Below are 21,952 nucleotides of genomic sequence, written 5' to 3'. Positions count from 1 at the left end.
GACTAAAAAAAGCTAAGAAGTTCCCTGAATACAACCAAACACTTTGAGGGACACAGTAGCAGAGAGGGGGTCTGGGGACCATGGTTTCAGGGGACATCTAGGTCAAATGGCATAACAAAGTTTATTAAGAAGATATTCTGCATCCCACTTGGTGAGTGGCGTCTGGGGTTTTAAAAGCTAGTAAGCGGCCATCTAAGATGCATGAATTGGTCCCAACCCCCTGGAGCAAAAGAGAACGAAGAACCACCAAAGTGTCAAGGAAACATTAGCCCAAGCGACAGAAAGATCCACATAAACCAGAGACTCTATCAGCCTGAGACCAGAAGAACCTGATGGTACCTGGTTACCACCAATGACCAGAGAGTCCCTGATGGGGCAGCAGAAAAGTGGGGTACAGAACTCAAATTCTAGTAAGGAGACCAGACTTAATGGTCTGACTGAGACTGGAGGAACCCCTGAAGACATGGTCCTTTGACTCTGTTAACCAGAACTAAAACCATTCCTGAAGCCAACTCTTCAAACATAGGCTAGACTATAAGACATAAAATGATACTTGTGAAGAGTGTGCTTCTTAGTTCAAGCAGATATACAAGACTAAACGGGCAGCTCCTATCAGGAGACGAGTTGAGAAGGCAGAAAGGGACAGGAGCTGGTTGAATGGACACAGGAAATCCAGGGTGGAAAGAAGGAGTGTACTGTAACATTATAGAGAGAGTAACTAGAGTCACATAACAGAGTGTGTATAAGTTTTTGTATGAGAAAGTAACTTGAGCTGTGAACTTTCAGTTAAAGCACAATAAAATAAAATAAGAAAGTGTTCTACATCCCACTTTGATGAGTAGTGTCTGGGGTCTTACAAGCTAGCAAGTGGCCATCTAACATACAGCTATTGGTCTCATCCCATCCAGAGCAAAGAACAACGAAGAATACCAAAGACAAAAGGAAAACATTAGTCCAAAGCACTAATGGACCACATGAGCCACAGCCTCCACTAGCCTGAACCTAGAAGAACCAGATGGTGTCTGGCTACCACCGCCAATCACTCTAACATGGATGACAATAGGGGGTCCCAGACACAGTGGGGAAATACGTAGAACAAAATTCATATTCACCAAAAAAAAAAAAAAAAAGATCAGACTTATTAGTCTGATGGAGACTAGAGGAACCTCTGCGACTATGGCCCCGGACACCCAGCTAACTCAGAACTGAAGCTACGCTCTAAGTCCACCCTTCAGCCAAAGATTTGAAAAAAAACAAAAACCAAACCTGTTCCTACCGTCGAATCGATTCTGACTCACAGCAACCTCATAGGGCAGAGCAGAATTGCCCCATACGGTTTCCAAGGAGCAGCTGGTGGATTCAAACTGCTGACCGTTTGGTTAGCGGCCCTCACTCTTAATCAGTGTGCCACCAGGGCTCTAAAGATTAGACAGGCCTATAAAACAAACAATTACACACATGAGGAATGTGCCTTAGTTCAATCAAGTATGTGAGACCAAATTGGCAATACTTAACCCAAGAACAAAGACAAAAAGGCAGGAAGGGATAGGAAAATTGGAGGAATGCACGCTAGGAACCTGGGGTGGTAAGGGACAGGGGGAGAGTGCTGACACATGTGGGGACTGCAACCAATGTTACAAAAAAAAATTTGTTTAAATTTTTCAATGAGAAACTAATTTATGCTATAAATTTTCACCTAAAGTACAATAAAATATTTAAAAAAGAGAGAAAACTAAAGCATTTTAAATTTTCATGCACATACTTTTTATGAACCAAACACTAACTATAACAGTATTCAAATGTTAGCTTCTCTAATATGCATGTTAGTACCAGCAACAAAGCTGAAATACTATATTGAAGGCATCCATTTGGTTGATCTGTCAAACATTTCCATTCATAATACAACTGTTTCATAATTAATCAGATATATGCTTTCTTCATACATTATCCCTTCTTTTATTTCTCATGCAACATTAGAAAAAGCAGTATAGAACTCTTCAGCAAAAACAAGCCAAAGCTACTAGGCATGAAGAACTTTAGCTACAAGAATAAAAAGAATAATATAACCCAATGTTGATGATGGGGATGGAGTGGATGCTTCTCATACACTGATAGTGGGAAGGTAAAGACTTAAGACTAATATAATCTTAGATCTAACAATTCTGTATCCGTAACATTATCCTGAAAAATGTATGTAAAATATATATAGTATATACAAGGCTGTTTACTACAGTTTTGTTAATGATAGCTCAAAATAAAAAACCTAAACAGCCAATATTAAATAATAATAACGGCAATAATAATAGATGATCTTGCAACATACTGGCTTAAACTGACAGAGCAAGTCCTCTATTAACACAGAGAAATTTTAAATACACTAAAACATACCCACGTTCAAATACACAGCCAAACTTGAGAGAAAGAGAGAGAGATGAAAAAAAAAAAAAGAGAGAGAGAAAGAGAGAGGGCAAGTTTCCCTGGTGCAAGAAACATGCGTTAAAGCCAGAACAGCAAAGTGAGGTTAATAGGCTAATGCCATGGCAGCCTAAAGTAGAATTTGGATAGAGATCCAAACACCTGGGGACTAGAGTTTAAATTGTCACATGGGAACAGAACATTGCTGTTCTCCGCCTTGCACATCTCCTGAGAAAGGGAGTTTAAAGCTGACATAAAACTGAGATTTTCGAAGTGTTACACAGTTCAATGAAGGGTCCTAGAAAAACCCTACCTACCAGCTCAGAGACACTATATGAAAGCTTGAAATACCTTGGCGCTAAGGATAGTAAAAAAGGCCCCTCAAAAAATCAAAATCACTAGGCTTTGCGATGTAAAGTTGTTTTAACATCCAGACTGACCCTGCCAATGAGATCTGAATCTTTTTTTTTTTTTATTAACTTTTATTGAGCTTCAAGTGAACGTTTACAAATCAAGTCAGACTGTCACATATAAGTTTATATACACCTTACTCCGTACTCCCACTTGCTCTCCCCCTAGTGAGTTAGCCCTTCCAGTCTCTCCTTTCATGACAATTTTGCCAGCTTCCAACTCTCTCTGTCCTCCTATCCCCCCTCTAGACAGGAGATGCCAACACAGTCTCAAGAGTCCACCTGATATAATTAGCTCACTCTTCATCAGCATCTCTCTCCTACCCACTGTCCAGTCCCTTTCATGTCTCATGAGTTGTCTTCGGGAATGGTTCCTGTCCTGGGCCAACAGAAGGTTTGGGGACCATGACCTCTGGGATTCCTCTAGTCTCAGTCAGACCATTAAGTATGGTCTTTTTATGAGAATTTGGGGTCTGCATCCCACTGATCTCCTGCTCCCTCAGGGGTTCTCTGTTGTGCTCCCTGTCAGGGCCGTCATTGGTTGTGGCCAGGCACCAACTAGTTCTTCTGGCCTCAGGATGATGTAGGTCTCTGGGTCATGTGGCCCTTTCTGTCTCTTGGGCTCTTAGTTATCGTGTGACCTTGGTGTTCTTCATTCTCCTTTGCTCCAGGTGGGTTGAGACAAATTGATGCATCTTAGTTGGCCGCTTGTTAGCATTTAAGACCCCAGACGCCACATTTCAAAGTGGGATGCAGAATGTTTTCAGAATAGAATTATTTTGCCAATTGACTTAGAAGTCCCCTTAAACCCTGGTCCCCAAACCCCCGCCATTGCTCCGCTGACCTTTGAAGCATTCAGTTTATCCCAGAAACTTCTTTGCTTTTGGTCCAGTCCAGTTGAGCTGACCTTCCATGTATTGGGTATTGTCCTTCCCTTCACCTAAAGCAGTTCTTATCTACTAATTAATCAGTAAAAAATCCTCTCCCACCCTCCTTCCCTCCCCCCCCGTAACCACAAAAGTATATGTTCTTCTCAGTTTATACTCTTTCTCAAGATCGTATAATAGTGGTCTTATACAATATTTGTCCTTTTGCCTCTGACTAATTTCGCTCAGCATAATGCCTTCCAGGTTGATCTGAATCTTTAAATAAGTAGTTAGCCACAAAAGTAATCCAGAACTCACAAAACCTGTGGAGAACTGGAAAAAAAAAAAAAAAAGTTAAAAAACAAAACATATAGGAACATTGGCAAAACCCAGGACACACAGAATTCCTACCAAAAATACAAACCTGATAAAGATGCCAAAAAATGAGCATACAAAAAGCCAACACAATTTAAGGAAAAGTGGCTTCAAAAGAATTAGTGGAACATTCTAAGGACAAAAAAAACTATACATAAGACTCTTTGAACTAAATGAAACAGACAGAAGAATAGAAGACATAATGACAAAATAGGTAAGCATAAAACCGATATATAATAACCAAAAAGAACTTGAGAAAATTGAGATACAAAACCTACTGCTGTGGAGTCAATTCCAACTCATACCAATCCTATAGGACAGAGTAGAGCTGCCCCATAGTGTTTCCAAACCTATAATCTTTATGGAAGCAGACTGCCACATCTTTCTACCACAGAGCAGCTGGTGGGTTCGACCTTTTGGTCGGCAGCTGAGCACTTCAACCACTACACCACCAAAAACCCAAACCTCTTGTCATTGAGTCAATTCTGACTCATAGCAACCCTGTAGTGTCTCACTAAATGAAATATAAAAAAAAGAAACTGAAATTAAAGTCATGAAATTGATATGAAAACTGAAGTATTTATGACTAAAGGTTACTGATGTTTGTAATTTTCTTTCCAATGCATCATAAATATAAAATAGATTGATGGATAAAGAATAGACATTTCTCGAGAAAACAAAATGTTAATTATAAAATCTAGGTGGTGGGTATATGCATCACAATAAAATTCTTTCAACTTTTCTGTAGGTTTGAACACTTTTATGATATAATTTTGGGAAAAATCTCAAATGAATTATGTATTAGACACCATTGTCTTTATCATCATTATCACCATATCACATCAAGAACAACAGCTAACACTTATATAGTATCTAGATTTTGCCAGGCACTTTTAAATAGTAGTTTTACATATAAAGCAATTTAATCCTCGCTGCAGAAACTGATAAAAGATATAAGGTAGAGAGAACTGAACTCAGAAATAACAAATGGAGTGAAAAATAAAGAGCAGAGTCATTGCTATTCCACTGATAAATCTACATAAAATTTAAAACAACAGCTGCTAACAGAGGATTTCACAAATGAAACTACACAGTGGTGTGTAAAATGGGAGGTAGAGCTCGGAATAAACGATTCCAAGGTCCTTGGTGGAAAGGTGAGATACGTATTAACAGCTCATCAGAATGTAAGTACCGTAAAAGCAGGAACTTTACTTCTGGAATCACAGGACCTAGAACAATGCTTGATAAGAAGTTAGAACACCAGAGTGAACCCAAACAAAGAAGGAAATATATTCCAGTATATGCATTTAAAGGAATGCTATTTCGTCATTTTTTAGTGTAGACTTGATATATGTTTATGACAAGAAAAGATATAGGTGACATACTGAGTGGAAATACAGAGTATCAAAGTAAAATTATGGAAGGCCAATTGGTATTTTTCTGCATATATCTATATATGTATCCACATAAATACATATACTTACCTGTTATATGTAATACATATTTATATATATGTATACAAATACATACATAAATATAGATACCTATAAAACGTATAGACAGGGAAAAGATAGCAGATGGAAGGAAAATTTTTGATGTTTCTATATCAAAATGTCAATAGTTCAGGAACCATTCCCGAAGACAACTCATCAGACATGGATTGGACTGGACGATGGGTTGGAGAGAGACGCTGATGAGGAATGAGCTACTTGTATCAGGTGGACACTTGAGACTGTGTTGGCATCTCCTGTCTAGAGGGGAGATCAGCAGGTAGAAAGGGTTAGAAACTGGCAAAACGGTCACGAAAGGAGAGACTGGAAGGAGGGAGCAGGCTGACTCATTGGGGGAGAGTAAATGGGAGTATGTAGTAAGGTGTACATAAGTTTATATGTGAGAGACTGACTTGATTTGTAAACTTTCACTTAAAGTACAATAAAAATTATTAAAAAAAAAGTCAATAGTTATCTGTGAAAATTGAATCTATATATAGTTTCATAATTTTCCTGCTTTTTTTCTTTACCCATCTGTATTTTCTTTTTCAGTTTTAACAACAAATAATTAAGAAATCATGGAATTTAAAACAATAAAATGGCTACAAATAAGAAACAAGTAATGTCATTTACTGGTCTAAGCAATACAATATACTCAATAATACCAAAAAAGATGAGCTAGAGACAAGGGTAAGTTGAAGGAAGAGACAGAATTTAGAGTAAAATAAATAGAAGTTCGCTGAAAGATTCAAGTTTAACTAGTAATTAATAATAGCTAAGTTTTAGAGGATATTATTTTATTATACCTTAAGTATTATAAGATATTCTTACTAAAAAAAATCCTTACTAAATTCATTAAATGTAATAATGCAAATAAAAGCACAAATAGCAATAAATTAACCAGAAAGCTCTATTCATAAGGAAAGCATAATGTAATCAATTGCAATTTAACTATTTTAGTTATTTATGCCCATGAAAAGTAATGTAATGCTTAGCCTCCTCATCCAAGTGCAAGGGACTAAAATTGCAGATGGCATCCTACGAAGAAACAAGCCAGCCACCTCTTTAAATTATTACTGCAAGCCCACTAAATAGAAACCCCATTTTCCCAAGGAAGTAAAATTGAGAATTGATTTTCCCCAACAGTAAATGTACAAAGGTAAAAAAAGAAGCCCTCCTTAATTAACAAAACATAGTTGGATGGTCACTAAGTTTAAAACAGGAAAATTAAAAGAAATAATCAACATGCTTTAAAATTCCTGAATGTATTAACAATACGAGTATCCTTCACATTCTGAATCTATTTGATTTCTGAGGCATTGAGTAAAAAGTACTACTAAGGCAGAAGAGGAGCAGCAGGGAACAGTGGGAAAGCATGGTGAATTCAGTGCCAGGGACAGGGTGCTGGCCCTGCCAGTTTCACTTAGAAATTGTGTGACATTGGGACAATCACTTAATACCTCTGGATTCAGATTTTATCCACTGAAAACAAGAAAGGAAGAAAAACTAATACTTAAAGTCCTTTCCATGTCTAATATTCTCTGAATCTATAAGCCAAAAAGAAAAGTCATACTTTTGCACTGTTCCACAGCTAAGCACACACCTGAAGTTGGGAGGCTTAAGGAGGTAATATAGCATAGCGGGCATGAATTACATGAAATTCTAAATAGACTCTTTTCCAAAGTTGCTCAACCGTGATTTACAACTAACAGAAAACCCAATTATAAAAACATTTGCTTTTGTTGAATGACAGAAAACATATACATATTTTCTAATAAGTGCATGATCAGCCTAGATGGAGACTCTTACAGAGAAAGAAAAAAACAGGCACAGTGTCTAGGTATGAGTGAAATTCTAGAGCCTAAGGGACAATGTGCATGATGAAATTTTTTAAAACCCTGTAGAGGAGGCAGAGCCAAGGTGGCGGAATAGATAGGTGCTTCCGGGGAGCACTCTTACAACAAAGACCAAAAAAACAAGTCAAACGAGTATATTTTTGACAAGCTAGGAGCCCTGAACATCAAAGGCAAGCTTAGAAAACGAACTGAGGGGCAGGGGGAGGATGAGACAGTTCAGAAGCAGAGTGAAGTTACCGGAACTGAATCACGGGGAGGCCTTAAGCACCATTCCGGGAACTGCAGCGGCGAGCTGGTACTAACGTTCGGCCACAGTTTCCTCAGGGAGAAGCAGCCAGTCACACAGCCTACTCACACCTCTGGTACCAGAGAATAACGGCGCTCTCGAGAAAAGCTAAGTACTTGAGTATATTTTACCGTCCCTCCCTGCCCCCAAGCCGGCTTCAGTGGCTGTTGATTCCCCTGGACCTGATATAGGCCCGGCTGAACACCTAGAGCCATCCTCCCGGCCTTGGAAAAGAAACAAAATTTACAATTATTTCCCAGCTCCACTAACCAGGGGAGCTCAGGTCAGAAGTGGCTCCTGTCCAGGCATAAGCAGACCATGGGCTTTGAGCAACTTTCCTCTCTGCATGGACCTGTGTGGGCCTATTTCAGGAAAATAAGCCCTTGCTGGCAGACTCCAACCATTTCAGCTGTGCGGCAGAGAGGTGGGTGTTTGATGTTTGACATTGCTTTGCCTATTAAACAGGGTCCACACCTACCAACACCTGGGGCCTAAGGACTGGTAGCTCCACTCAGGTGACCCAGCCACCTGCGACAGGGGTCCAAGAATAACTGGTACGTCCCCGTCCTTACAACCAAAAACATTGGGTGCCCATAGTCCATCTGCAGAACCCACCCACCTGTACGATCTAGGGAACAGGGACATGCTTTCCTCAGAGACACGTAGGGGACGATTCTCAGCCCCCTGCCTTGTTTCGAGTGTGACCCCTTGCTGCAAACAGGTACTGGTACCTACATCAAACACCTCTGCCCCTCTAAGACTGTAGGACAGAGCCTGTGCCATGCACTTGATGATCATCTACCTGGACACCTGAGCTGAATTCATACAAGAAAACTGAGTGAACTCCTAGACTGATACACCTGATAACAGCTCTAGCCATCTGGGGACAAGACGTCAGAGCTCCAAAGGCAAAAATAATCAAGACAGCTCACTTAAGCAACCCATTCGGGCGTATCAAAACAAAGCAAGAAGCTATGACACAGAAAGCAAACATAAAATAAACTAATACAATAACTTACAGATGGCTCACAGACAACAGACAATATCAAGTCACATAATGAAACAGACCATGATCACCTCAACAAGCTCTCAAAGAATCAAGGGATATTCTGGATGAAAGTGCATTCCTGGAATTACCAGAAGCAGAATACAAAAGAGTAATATACAGAACCCTTCAAGATATCAGGAAGGAAATGTGGCAATATGCAGAACAAGCCAAGGAACACACAGATAAAGCAACTGAAGAAATTAAAAAGACTATTCAGGAACACAATGAAAAATTTAAGCTGGAAAGATTCATAGACAGACAGCAATCAGACATTCAGAAGATTAACAATAAAATTACAGAAGTAGGCAACTCAATACAAAGTCAGAGGAGCAGAATTGAGCAACTGGAAGGCAGAATTTCTGAACTTGAACATAAAGAGCTTGGCACTAATATATCTGAAGAAAAATCAGAAAAAAGAATTAAAAAAAATGAAGAAACCTTAAGTATCATGCGGGAATCTATGAAGAAAAATAACCTACGAGTGACTGGAGTACCAGAACAGGAGTGATAACAGAAAATATGGAGAGAATTGTTGAAGATTGTTGGCAGAAAACTTTCCTGATATCATGAAAGATGAGAAGATATTTATCCAAGATGCTCATCAAACTCCACATAAAGTAGATGTTAAAAGAAAGTTACCAAGACACATAATCGAACTTGCCAAAACCAAAGATAAAGAAAGAATTTTAAGAGCAGCTAGGGATAAACAAAAAGTCACCTACAAAGGAGAGCCAATAAAAATAAGCTCAGACTACTCGGCAGAAACCATGCAGGCAACAAAGCAATGGGATGACTTATATAAAAAACTGAAGGAAAAAAATTCCCACCCAAGAATTTTATATCCAGCAAAACTGTCTCTCAAATATGAAGGTGAAATTAGGACATTTCCAGATAAACAGAAGTTTCGGGAATTCATAAAATCCAAAACAAAACTACAAGAAATACTAAAGGGAGTTCTTCGGTTAGAAAATCAATAATATCAGGTTTCTACTCAAGACTAGAACATTGGGCAGAGCAATCAGAAGTCAACCAGGCAGGGAAATAAAAAAAATAAATCCAAATAAAAAAATGCTCAAAACAGGGAAAGAGCGATGTTATTACGTAAAAGAAGACAACACTAAGACAATAAAGAGGGGCTAAGTTTTTTTTTTTTTTTAAGAAATGTAGTCATTGATCTTCCATATGGAGAGGAAGACAAGGTGATACAAAGAAATAAAAATTAGGTTTAAATTTAGAAAAACGGGGTAAATAACAAGGTAACCACAAAGGAAACAAACTATCCTACACATGAAAATGAAATACAACAAAAAAATAGAGACTCAGCAGAAAGAAAATCAACAACAATGAATATGAGGAAAGGACAATATATAACGATAATGTACACAGCAAATAAAATTAAGTAGGAAAAAGAAACTGCCAACAACACACACAAAAAAAGACATCAACATGATAGCACTAAATTCATACCTATTCATAATTATGCTGAATGTAAATGGACTAAATGCACCAATAAAGAGATAGAGAATGGCAGAATGGATTAAAAAACACAATCCGTCTATATGCTGCCTACAAGAGACACAACTTAGACTCAGAGATAAAAACAAACTAAAACTCAAAGGGTGGAAAAAAATACACCAAGCAAACAACAATCAAAAAAGAGCAGGCATGGCAATATTAATTTCTGACAAAATAGACCTTAAAGTTAAATCCATCAGAAAGGATAAGGAAGGACACTATATAATGATTAAAGGGACAACACAATAAGAAGATATAACAACACTAAATATTTATGCACCCAGTGACAGGGCTGCAAGATCCATAAAACAACTCTAACAGCATTAAAAAGTGAGATAGACAGCTGCACAATAATACTAGAAGACTTCAAAACACCACTTTCAGGGGAAGGACAGAACATCCAGAAAGAAACTCAATAACGACACGGAAGATCTAAATGCCACAATCAATGAACTTGACCTCAGAGACATATACAAAACACTCTACCCAAAAGCAAACAAGTATACTTCCTTTTCTAGTGTACACGGAACATTCTGTAGAACAGACCACATATTAGATCATATAGCAAGCCCTAATAGAATCCAAAACATTGAAATATTACAAAGCATCTTCTCTGACCATAAGGCCATAAAAGTGGAAATCAGTAACAGAAAAAGCAGTGAAAAGAAGTCAAACTAAAGAAAACTGAGCAATACCCTGCTCAAAAAAGACTGGATTATAGAAGACATTAAGAATGGAATAAAGAAATTCAGAGAATCCAATGAGATTGAAAACACTTCCTATCAGAACCTTTGGGACACAGCAAAAGCAGGGCTCAGAGGTCAATTTATATCAATAAATGCACACATCCAAAAAGAAGAAAGCGCCAAAATTAAAGAATTATCCCTACAACTTGAACAAAGAGAGAGCAACAAAAGAAACCCTCAGGCACCAGAAGAAAACAAACAATAAAAATCGGAGCAGAACTAAACAAAATAGAAAACAGAAAAACAATTGAAAGAAGTAACAAGACCAAAAGCTGGTTCTTTGAAAAAAATCAACAGAATTGATAAACCATTGGCCAAACTGACAAAAGAAAAGCAGGAGAGGAAGCAAATAACCCGAATACGATGAGATAGGCGATATTACAACAGACCCAACTGAAATTAAAAGAATCATACCAGATTACTATCAAAAATTGTACTCTAACAAATTTGAAAACCTAGAAGAAATGGATGAATTCCTAGAAACACACCACCTACCTAAATTAACACAAACAGAGATAGAACAACTAAATATACCCATAACGAAAGAAGAGATTGAAAAGGTAATCAGAAAACTCCCAAGAAAAAAAAGCCCTGGCCCGGACGGCTTCACTGCAGAGTTCTACCAAACTTTCAGAGATAAGTTAACACCACTACTACTAACAATATTTCAGAGCATAGAAAAGGACAGAATACTACCAAACTCATTCTATGAAGCCACCATATCCCTGATACCAAAGCTAGATAAGACACCACAAAAAAAGAAGATTACACACCTATAACCCTCATGAATTTAGATGCAAAAATCCTCAACAAAATTCTAGCCAACAGAATTCAACAACATATCAAAAAAAAATAATTCACCACAACCAAGTGGGATTTATACCAGGTATGCAGGAATGGTTCAACATTAGAAAAACAATTAATGTAATCTATCACATAAAGACAAGAATCACATGATTTTATCAACTGATGCAGAAAAGGCATTTGACAAGGTTCATCACCCATTCGTGATAAAAGCTCTCAGCGAAATACTAATAGAAGGACAATTCCTCAACATAATAAAGGGCATTTATACAAAGCCAACAGCCAACATCATCCTAAATGGAGAGAGCCTGAAAGCATTCCCCTTGAGATCGGGAACCAGACAAGGATGCCCTTTATCATTGTGCTTATTCAACATTGTGCTGGAGGTCCTAGCCAGAGCAATTAGGCTAGATAAAGAAATAAATGGCATCCAGATCGGCAAGGAAGAAGTAATAGTATCTCTATTTGCAGATGATATGATCTTATACACAGAAAATCGTAAGGAATCCTCAAGAAAACTACTGAAACTAATAGAAGAGTTCAACAGAGTACTGGGATACAAGGTAAACATGCAAAAATCAGTTGGATTCCTCTACACCAACAAAAAGACCATCGAAGAGGAAATCACCAAATCAATGCCATTTACAGTAGCCCCCAAGAAGATAAAATACTTAGGAATAAATCTTACCAGAGATGTAAAAGAATTATACAAAGAAAACTACAATACACTTCTGCAAGAAACTAAAAAAGACCAAAAAAAAAAAACGAAAAACATACCTTCCTCATGGATAAGAACACTTAACATTATAAAAATGTCTATTCTACCAAAAGTGATCTACACATTTAATGCAATTCCGACCTACATTCCAATGACATTCTTTAATGAGATGGAGAAACAAATCACCAACTTCATATGGAAGAGAAAGAGATCCCGGATAAGTAAAGTATTACTGAAAAAGAAGAACAAAGTGGGAGGCATTACTCTACCCAATCTTAGAACCTATTATACCACCACAGTAGTCAAAACAGCCTGATACTGGTACAACAACAGATACATAGACCAATGGAACAGAATTGAGAATCCGGACATAAATCCATCCACATATGAGCAGTTGATATTTGACAAAGGCCCCAAAACAGTTAAATGGGGAGAAGACCATCTTTTTAACAAATAGTGCTGGCATAACTGGATATCCATCTGCAAAAAAATGAAACAAGACCCATACCTCACTCCACGCACAAAAATAAGCTCAAAATGGATTAAAGTCCTAAATATAAAATCTAAAATGATGAAGATCATAAAAGAAAAAATAGGGACAACATTAGAAGCCCTAATACATGGCATAAACAGTATACAAAACATTACTAATAATGCAGAAGAAAAGCTAGATAACTGGGAGCTCCTAAAAATCAAGCACTTATGCTCATTCAAAGGCTTCACCAAAAGATTAAAAAGATTACCCACAGACTCGGAAAAGTTTTTAGCTATGACATTTCCAGTCAGCGCCTGATCTCTAAAATCTATATGATACTGCCAAAACTCAACTACAAAAAGACAAATAGCCCAATTAAAAAATGGGCAAAGGGTATGAATAGATGCTTCAGTAATGAAGACATTCACGTAGCTAACAGATACATGAGGAAATGCTCACGATCATTAGCCATTAACAAATAGCCCAATTAAAAAATGGGCAAAAGATATGAATAGACGCTTCAGTAAAGAAAACATTCAGATAGCTAACAGATACATGAGGAAATGCTCACGATCATTAGCCATTAGAGAAATGCAAATCAAAACTACAAGGAGATTCTACCTCATTCCAACAAAGCTGGCATTAATCCAAAAAACACAATAAATGTGGAGAGGCTGTGGAGAGATTAGAACACTTATACACTGCTGGTGGGAATGTAAAATGGTACAACCACTTTGGAAATCTATTTGGCACTTCCTTAAAAAGCTAGAAATAGAACTACCATACGATCCAGCAATCTCACTCCTTGGAATACATCCTAGAGAAATAAGAGTCTTTACACGAACAGATATATGCACACCCATGTTCACTGCAGCACTGTTTACAATAGCAAAAAGATGGAAGCAAACAAAGTGCCCATCAACAGATGAATGGATAAATAAATTATAGTATATTCACACAATGGAATACTATGCATCAATAAAGAACAGATGAATATGTGAAACATTTCATCACATGGAGGAATCTGAAGGCATTACACTGAGTGAAATTAGTCAGTTGCAAAAGGACAAATATTGTATAAGACCACTATTACAAGAACTCGAGAAATAGCTTATACAGAGAAGAAAATATTCTTTGATGGTTACGAGAGAGGGAGGGAAGGAGGGTAGGAGAGGGCTAGTCACTAATTAGATAGTAGATAAGAACTACTTTAGGTGACGGGAAAGACAGCACACAATACAGGTGAGGTCAGCACAACTGGACTAACCAAAGTTTTCAAAGGCCAGCGTAGCAGGGGCAGGGGTTTGGGGACCATGGTTTCAGGGGACATCTAAGTCAATTGGCATAATAAAACCTATTACAAAAACATTCTGCATCCCACTTTGAAGAGTGGCATCTGGGGTCTTAAACGCTAGTCAGCGCCCATCTAAGATGTATCAATTGGTCTCGACCCACCTGGACCAAAGGAGAATGAAGAACACCAAGGACACAAGGTAATTATAAGCCCAAGAGACAGAGAGGGCTACATAAACCAGAGACTACATCACCCTGAGACCAGAAGAACTAGATGGTGCCTGGCTACAACCGATGACTGCCCTGACAGGGAACACAACACAGAACCCCTGAGGGAGCAGGAAAGCAGTGGGATACAGACTTTAAATTCTCATAAAAAGACCAGACTTAATGGTCGGACTGAGACTAAAGGACCCCGGTGGTCATGGCCCCCAGACCTTCTGTTGGCCCAGGACAGGAACAATTCCCAAAGCCAACTCTTTCGACAGGGATTGGACTGGACAGTGGGTTGGAGAGGGATGCTGGTGAGGAGTGAGCTTCTTGGATCAGGGGGACTCTTGAGACTAAGTTGGCATCTCCTGCCTGGAGGGGAGATGAGTGAGTAGAGGGGGTTAGAAGCTAGCGAAATGGACATGAAAAGAGAGAGTGGAGGGAGGGAGCGGGCTGTCTCATTAGGGGGAGAGCAACTGGGAGTATGCAGCAAGGTGTATATAAGTTTTTGTGTTAGATGCTGACTTGATTTGCAAACTTGCACTTAAAGCACAATAAAAATTAAAAAATAAAACCCCGTAGAAAACTAGAATAGCGATCACACAAAGTTAGAAAATGAAAAGTTAAACAATTGGTGGCTGAAATGTTCCAGTACAGAGCCCTGCACAAAGAAGATATTCCATAAATGGATGAACAAATGAAGGAACCTTACCTCTTCAAGTTCCTTCAAGTCTTGAAATCATAAATCTATAAAATACCTGTTTTTTATGGAAATCCTTTAGGGCTGTTTCATAGCCTTCCTCCAGTCTACTGAAGGCGATTCCTACATCTGTAGTCCACCATATTTGTGAGCTGGTTAGTGCAACTTGAGCTGGGAAATCAAAAATCCACAGTTCCCTAGGTTTGTCCTCATAGGCTGCTATGGCTTCTGTGATCGAATGCCGCACTGTTTCCTGCATGGTCTGTTCAAGTTGCAGAAGCCACATTTCCACCTTCGGAAGCAAATTGAAATGTTATAGTATAGGCTTCTCAGAGAAGAGAGATAATTCATCCTTCCACGGCTCTAAGGTCACGCAGAAAGTAAGGTCACAGGGGAATTTATTTTAAATCCATGTGAAAGGAGCCCCGGTAGTGCAATGATTAAGCACTTGGCTGCTAACTGAAATGCTGATGGTTTGAACCCACCCAGTGGTTCCATGAGAGAAAGACCTGGCTATCTGCTTTTGTAAAGATTACAGTCTAGAAAACCCTGAGGCAGTTCTACTGTGTTACATGTGGTCAACTATGAGTCAGATTCGACTCAATGGCATCTAACAACAACACAGAAAACCAGAAGAAGGATAACTCAAAGGTAGGAGTCAAACAACTGATTGCTTAGCCATCTTCTTTGTACATGAACCTGTCTTCACACTGTTCATCTTACTTCTCTTACCAGGTGGCTGATACCTTTCCACACCTTAAACAGAGGAGGTACTACTGTTTTCTTCTGCAGATCTGAAGACAAGGGGGAGGGAGGCCCTAGACCCAAATCTCCTCTGCTAATGCCCAATTGTTTTGAAAAACCAAATATCAGAGGTATATATAGAGGTATAAATAATATTCTAGAGCCTTGGGGAAAATAGGCAATTAATTTTTTTAAATATATATCTTTTGATAATTTTTTTAAATCTCCCAAAACATCTACTCTAAAATCCTCATATTTCTTCTTAGTAAGACAAAGTGTTTTCAGCAAGTATCTTAATTATCTTCCCTACTGGTTCTCGTCTTTTCACTTGTCAGAAATTAGACAGCAGGAGAGTATAAGAGATAGGACAACTGCTGACTTGTGAAAATTAATCTTCTTTTTAAAAACTCATTTCAAGTCTATTTTGCTTCTACAAACACGTTTCAGCCAGTTTTCCATCCTATTCAAATATGCTTTGATTAACCCATATGTCTGTGTACCCATTTCCACGGGACATTACAGAGCTGATACACACATATGCACAAGCACAAGCGTTACAATTTGGAAATAATTGATCACAGCAATATAAAAACGTGACTACAATAAACAAATTCCAAGGACCACATGAGGGGCTAAAGGCACTATAACTGATTTCTTTCCCTACCCCTGTGAAGAGGGCACCTGAATCCCCAGGACCTTCTCTCTTGAGAACTGGGAAGGAGTGATATATAGTTAATGAGCTGACATCCTTCCCTCCTGAAAGAAAAAGGAAGCACAGCTCTGGCAATGGCCCCAATATCTCTTAGTAAGAGCCTCCTCCTCTGACTTCACAGCTGTGCTTTGTTAACAAGCATGAGAGTTCAGGGTCCCTGATCTAATCAATAGGATCCTGTATCTCTGTTTTAGTCACTATCACAACTCTTTCACTGTCACCAAGCTCCCTCTGTAAATCAGTAATCATCTGAGTATCTCCCATGTCCTCGATATGGCCACCTGTCCTCAAGAATTTTACACTCCATTTGGGAAGACCAAACACATGTGTCAGTTGACATCTCAGATCATTTTCATAAGACTGTGCCCACAACTGCAACTTAGTATGATTTAACTAAGCTCTAATGAGGTGTTTGATCCCCACTTCTCAGTATTTCATAACCTTTCATCCTGTATAATAGCAATTACCACTTCCCAGTTTCACTAATTATGTATATATCCATCTCTTCAACTAGCCTAAGAGTTCCTCAAGAACAGAGGCTATGTCTCATTTATTTCCGGATTCACAAAAGCCTAACTCAGCATCTGATGCATAGCAGGTATTCAATAAACATTTGACGAATAAAATACAAATGGTCTAAATTAGGAGGAACCAATCATAGAAGTACATAAAAAGAAAAGAAAAAAAAAAAGGTCTAAATGAAAAGTATCTTTTTTATAACGCAAAGGCAATTAGAGGGTAAATGTGGTATAAGCTCAAGTCTGGAGCATAAGTTGCTTATAGAGAATAAATTAGAGTACTATAAAAACTTTAAATATCAAAGGTTCCTTCTGGTGACAACTACATCCGTCAACTGGACTATTCTGCTCTGGGCACCATGCCAGTCAGCCAGCAGTCTGCTGGGTGGTAGCAGACAGCCACACTCTTTTGTCAAGATAGTTTATGGTGACTTTTTCTAATCTTTGTAATAATGTCCTAAAAAGCCCAAGAGAGGAAAAAATATATTTTAATCAAAGTATTCCACCATCTGCTTCCCCTTCATTTGGCAGGGTTTTTCTGGTACACTATTAAAAACCAACAGAGAGGAGTAGAGAAAACCCCGGCATAAAGCCTGCAATCACATTTCTGAATGGCACACTTTAAGAAACCCCCTGCCCCAGCCCAAAAAGGTCTATAATAGAAGCTACTGCCTCAGTTACTCTGTGGATTAACCCAAGCTATACAAGCATCATCACGAAAAGGTTCAATTCCTGGAAATCATCCGTATACACTAAAAGCTTCTTCATAAATCATAATGAGCCATTCTTATGGATAACTGTAAAGAATAACTTTGAGGAATTTGGTGGTAAGAAAAGAGAACATGCTAGCTTAACTGTCTGTGCACATGGTAATTAGAGTATGAGACATCGGCTTGCTAGACTCAACTTTATTTACAAGCAGCCACTTAGAACATTCACTCCAGAATACTCAGCCACAAAGCCTGTTTAAAGAATACTTTACGGCTAGGAGCTGCTTCACTCTAGCCCTTCCCTGTACTTCCTGAGAGGCGTGACAACAGAATATGCTATGTAGAGACTTAGTTACTGGGTTGCGCTTGTTACTAATTCTGGGGTCCACTCAATCTGCGACAGCCCCTTCTGTCTAGTTCCACTTTTAGCGTCTCTAAGACCAAGCTGGGTGCCAAAGCGAAACAGAAATCAGGAAGCATGTCATACTGGATACAGGTAAACAGGAATCTTCACGCACAAAACTAACCAGCGGCCGACTTGACATTAGTTGACTTTTTCTTGTTGAATTTTTAAAAATACCCTGAAGATATTCCTCAAGGATAGAAAACTTCATCATCAAATCTTACATGGCCTATGCATTCACACTCGGCTTGGAACGCGACATACTCCTTCTCCTTGCTGTACATTCCGACTGCTCTGTGCGCGGAAACATGCTGACTGTCCTCAAACTGCAGATCTGCGATGCTGTCGAAGAGCTTGGCAAGGTGACATGTTACCTAAGGCACAATAATTAGAAAAGATAAGGGCATTTCTGACTGCAGATGTATTCTGGTTACTAGGGGTGATGCTATGTGAATTTATAAAACTTCCTTTATAGAGTTACAGAGTCAGCTGTAAGTGTCTTCCCTCAAAATAAACACTTCTAAAATTCCAGAGTTTAAAACGGCCTTGATGGAGAAGTGGCCAGGCACTCTGGTGCTATTCTCAACCCTGGAGCAGTAAATGCTTACCATGCAAAGCTACCCATTTTCTGTTTAAAAATCAGGTTTACGTTATTAATCTATGCTATAAAAAGCTATGTTAAAATTTCTGAAAATAAAAATGTGAATTAGATAATAATCCTAAGCTTGTTGGATCTGATGTTATACTGCACTTGCTTTGATACCACACGAGCCTCACAGCAACCCTGTTCCATAAGGAATACAACTTTCCAGTTTTCAATGATAAGGAAATTAAAGCTAAATTATTAGGTAACTTCTCCCAGTTGACATAACTGATAGTGGCAGTTCGATTTTGAACCTACAATTCCAGGCCATATCTGTAAAGTCTAAATTGTTCTGTCATTGTAACATCTTACATCCTAAGTGATGGGTCTGTTACAGGAACCACCAATAGCATAATGAACTCTACCCATATTCCTGACAACTTGAAAAATACAACAAAGACCAAAACTTAAAGATAAAATATCAGCATTTGTTCTGCTACAGGCCAGTTTACAGAATGAAGTCTAGTTGGCCTCCAAACAGAACCCTGGAATTATCCACAATGTCTATCCAATCAGATCAGCACAGACCAGGATATGCCTCCCCACCTAGAAGCTCTGCCCCAAGTCTTGGCCAGGAGGAAAGGAGAAGACAATGCGCTTTCTGTAGGTAGACTCACACCCAAGTAAGAGGAGGAGGAGGACATGCTTTATCAATGTAAGTCACACTACCTTCCTTGGGATGGACTGCGTAAAGGGCAGAGAGTGGCCAAGAGGAGTATCTGGAGTGGGAAGAAGCATTCCCTCCTTACCAAAACAAAACAAAAACCAGTTGTTGTCGACTAGACTCCGACTCCTGACAACTCTATATGTGTAAGAGTAGAACTGTGATCCCCCAGGTTTTGAATGGCTCATTTTTGGGAAGTGGATCACCAGGCCTTTTCTTCTCTCCTTACACACAGAGCAAATTAAAGCCAGTAATAACCAGAAGATGGTCTGAAGGTGAATAGTATCCATTTCCTTTATTTCCACTATAGCGACTCCTTCTCTGTTAAGTTTTTCTTGAATGGCGGTGCAACTGGACTTGAAACTAAGGGGCCAGCGGCTTCTAGAGCTAACTTCTGGGGAATGTAAACCAAAGACAGAAACAAGAGCAACCTGCCTAAATTTCCTGCAAGATAAGACCAATGTCAACATGGGTAAGGAACTTTTTTAGGGTGCTTTAATATTTGAAGCTTTTAGCTTTTTGCTGTATTTGTACTTTGAGTATTAAAGAAAATCACAGGAAGAACTTGAGTTTGAAATGGATGAGATTTTGAGGCTCTCACTTACTTTAAATGAAGACAGACTGGAAGCCGACAGACCACTGTCTGGCTTATCATATCCTCGTCCATCCCTGTACATCACCCAAAGGACATTTATACACGGAAAGTATCTCCAACAATCTAACAATTCACTGTCACAGCTGAAGTGGCCAGGAAGTGCACAGATGTTGAATGGCTTCTGTGTAATGGGCCCAGATAATATTCAGATGAAAAACTGCAGTGTAAATGAGACCTCAACAGTCATACACTCTCACACATTATTGCTTTGGTGCGAAAACAGATTCAAAAGAACTTCAGGTTCTGTACTCAGTCAGTGGCCAGGAAAGGCTTGTCGTTCTCCCATCACTTAGCCATTGTATGTTTGAAGTTGGATGTTCTGATATTCAATCTTCTCTCTATTTAAAGTTCCTGCTGGAATGGGCCTATTCTTAACTAATATGGAACCCTGCTGCCCTCAGATCTGCTTCATTTCTAATGAAGTCTCTTTGTATTTGTTAATATGATATTAAAATTCCTTCTTCCTAGTTAGCTATTTGGAAATATCTTTTATTTTACAACTAAAAAGGATAAATAAAAAGAACATGTCATGTTCTTGTTGTTCAGTGCTGTCTAGTTGATTTAGACTCAGCCACCCCGTGTGACAGAGTAGAAGTGCCTCATAGGGTTTTCTAGGCTGTAATCTTAACAAAAGCAGATCGCCAGGTCTTCCTCCGGCGGAGCCACTGGGTGAGTTCAAACCACCAACCTTTCAGGTAGCAGCTAAGTGTTTAACAGTTGCAATAGCAGGGCTCCATAACTTGTCACAGACCTCTCTTTCTTATCTCTCTCAAGAAATACGATCTGAACACTTCCAATATTTTAAAATAGCGCTAGTAACTTCATATTTTAAGTTTATAAAAAGTTAGCAACAAAAATGGAAATGCTGCTCTCTCAGTTTACAATAAATTAGGTGCATCCACCCCCTAGTGAGCAGATTATAAAATGACTGTGCAAGCTAAAATCAGGTCAAGTGATCTTATCAATCAGTGAGGAAAATACAATTAAGCTGTGACTCTGAAATTTTTTCATCAAAACATTAAAAACTTTCTTACTTCTGGTTGTAAATGTACAGGGAAATGAAAAAAGTAGTAAAACTAATATTTAGTATACTATAATTGATAACATTAGAAACATTAAGAATTAAAGTGTTTTATTTCTTTGTAGAAAATTTATCAAGAATAGCTTGAACAGTGCTTGTCTTCTTAACACTGTATAACTTATAATAAGGAGCAACTATCTTTTCTACGTCTTGGCGAACTATCACACTCCTATGTCTATTAACATGCTCAGCCGTTAACTGAAAGGTTGAAGGTTTGAGTCCACCCAGAGGCATCTTGGAAGAAAGGCCTAGAGATCTACTTCTGAAAAATCAGTCTTTGAAAACCCTATGGAGCACAGTTCTACTCTGACTTGCATGGGGCCACCAAGAGTCAGAATCAACTTGAGGACAACTGTGTTTCGTTTTATGTCTAGGTCAGCTTTCAACATTTTATACTTTAAGATCTCAGTGTCATGAAATATTTTTGAGAGTTTCTTTAATGTGAAGGTTTTTTGCCAACACCACTTCCTCTGGGACATCTTTATCCTTTTTTTTCACAGTTTTCTCATGAATTTAAGGCTCAAGCTGAACAAAATTCATTAGGTGACATGAAGCCAAGGCCAGAACCAGGACAGTTTTGGATCCCAAAATAAGGCACAGAACTCCTTGTTGGCA

The 21,952-nt window shown here is 38.6% G+C and overlaps 1 protein-coding gene across 2 annotated transcripts in view; it reads right to left on the bottom strand.

The window, feature by feature from the left end:
• Window positions 1-21,952, bottom strand: part of DNAH11 (dynein axonemal heavy chain 11) — a 361,390-nt gene that overhangs the window by 255,877 nt on the left and 83,561 nt on the right. For both annotated transcript variants that reach the window (XM_064290057.1, XM_064290055.1), the window contains 2 exons: window positions 18,519-18,668; window positions 15,266-15,499 (listed from right to left, as the gene is read on the bottom strand). In XM_064290057.1, coding sequence (XP_064146127.1) covers window positions 15,266-15,499; window positions 18,519-18,668 — 384 coding nt within the window. The remainder of the gene's footprint in view (window positions 1-15,265; window positions 15,500-18,518; window positions 18,669-21,952) is intronic.

The sequence above is a fragment of the Loxodonta africana genome, chromosome 8 (assembly GCF_030014295.1).
Source record: "Loxodonta africana isolate mLoxAfr1 chromosome 8, mLoxAfr1.hap2, whole genome shotgun sequence".
Taxonomy (NCBI): domain Eukaryota; kingdom Metazoa; phylum Chordata; class Mammalia; order Proboscidea; family Elephantidae; genus Loxodonta; species Loxodonta africana.
This window is presented reverse-complemented; position numbering and strand designations above follow the sequence as displayed.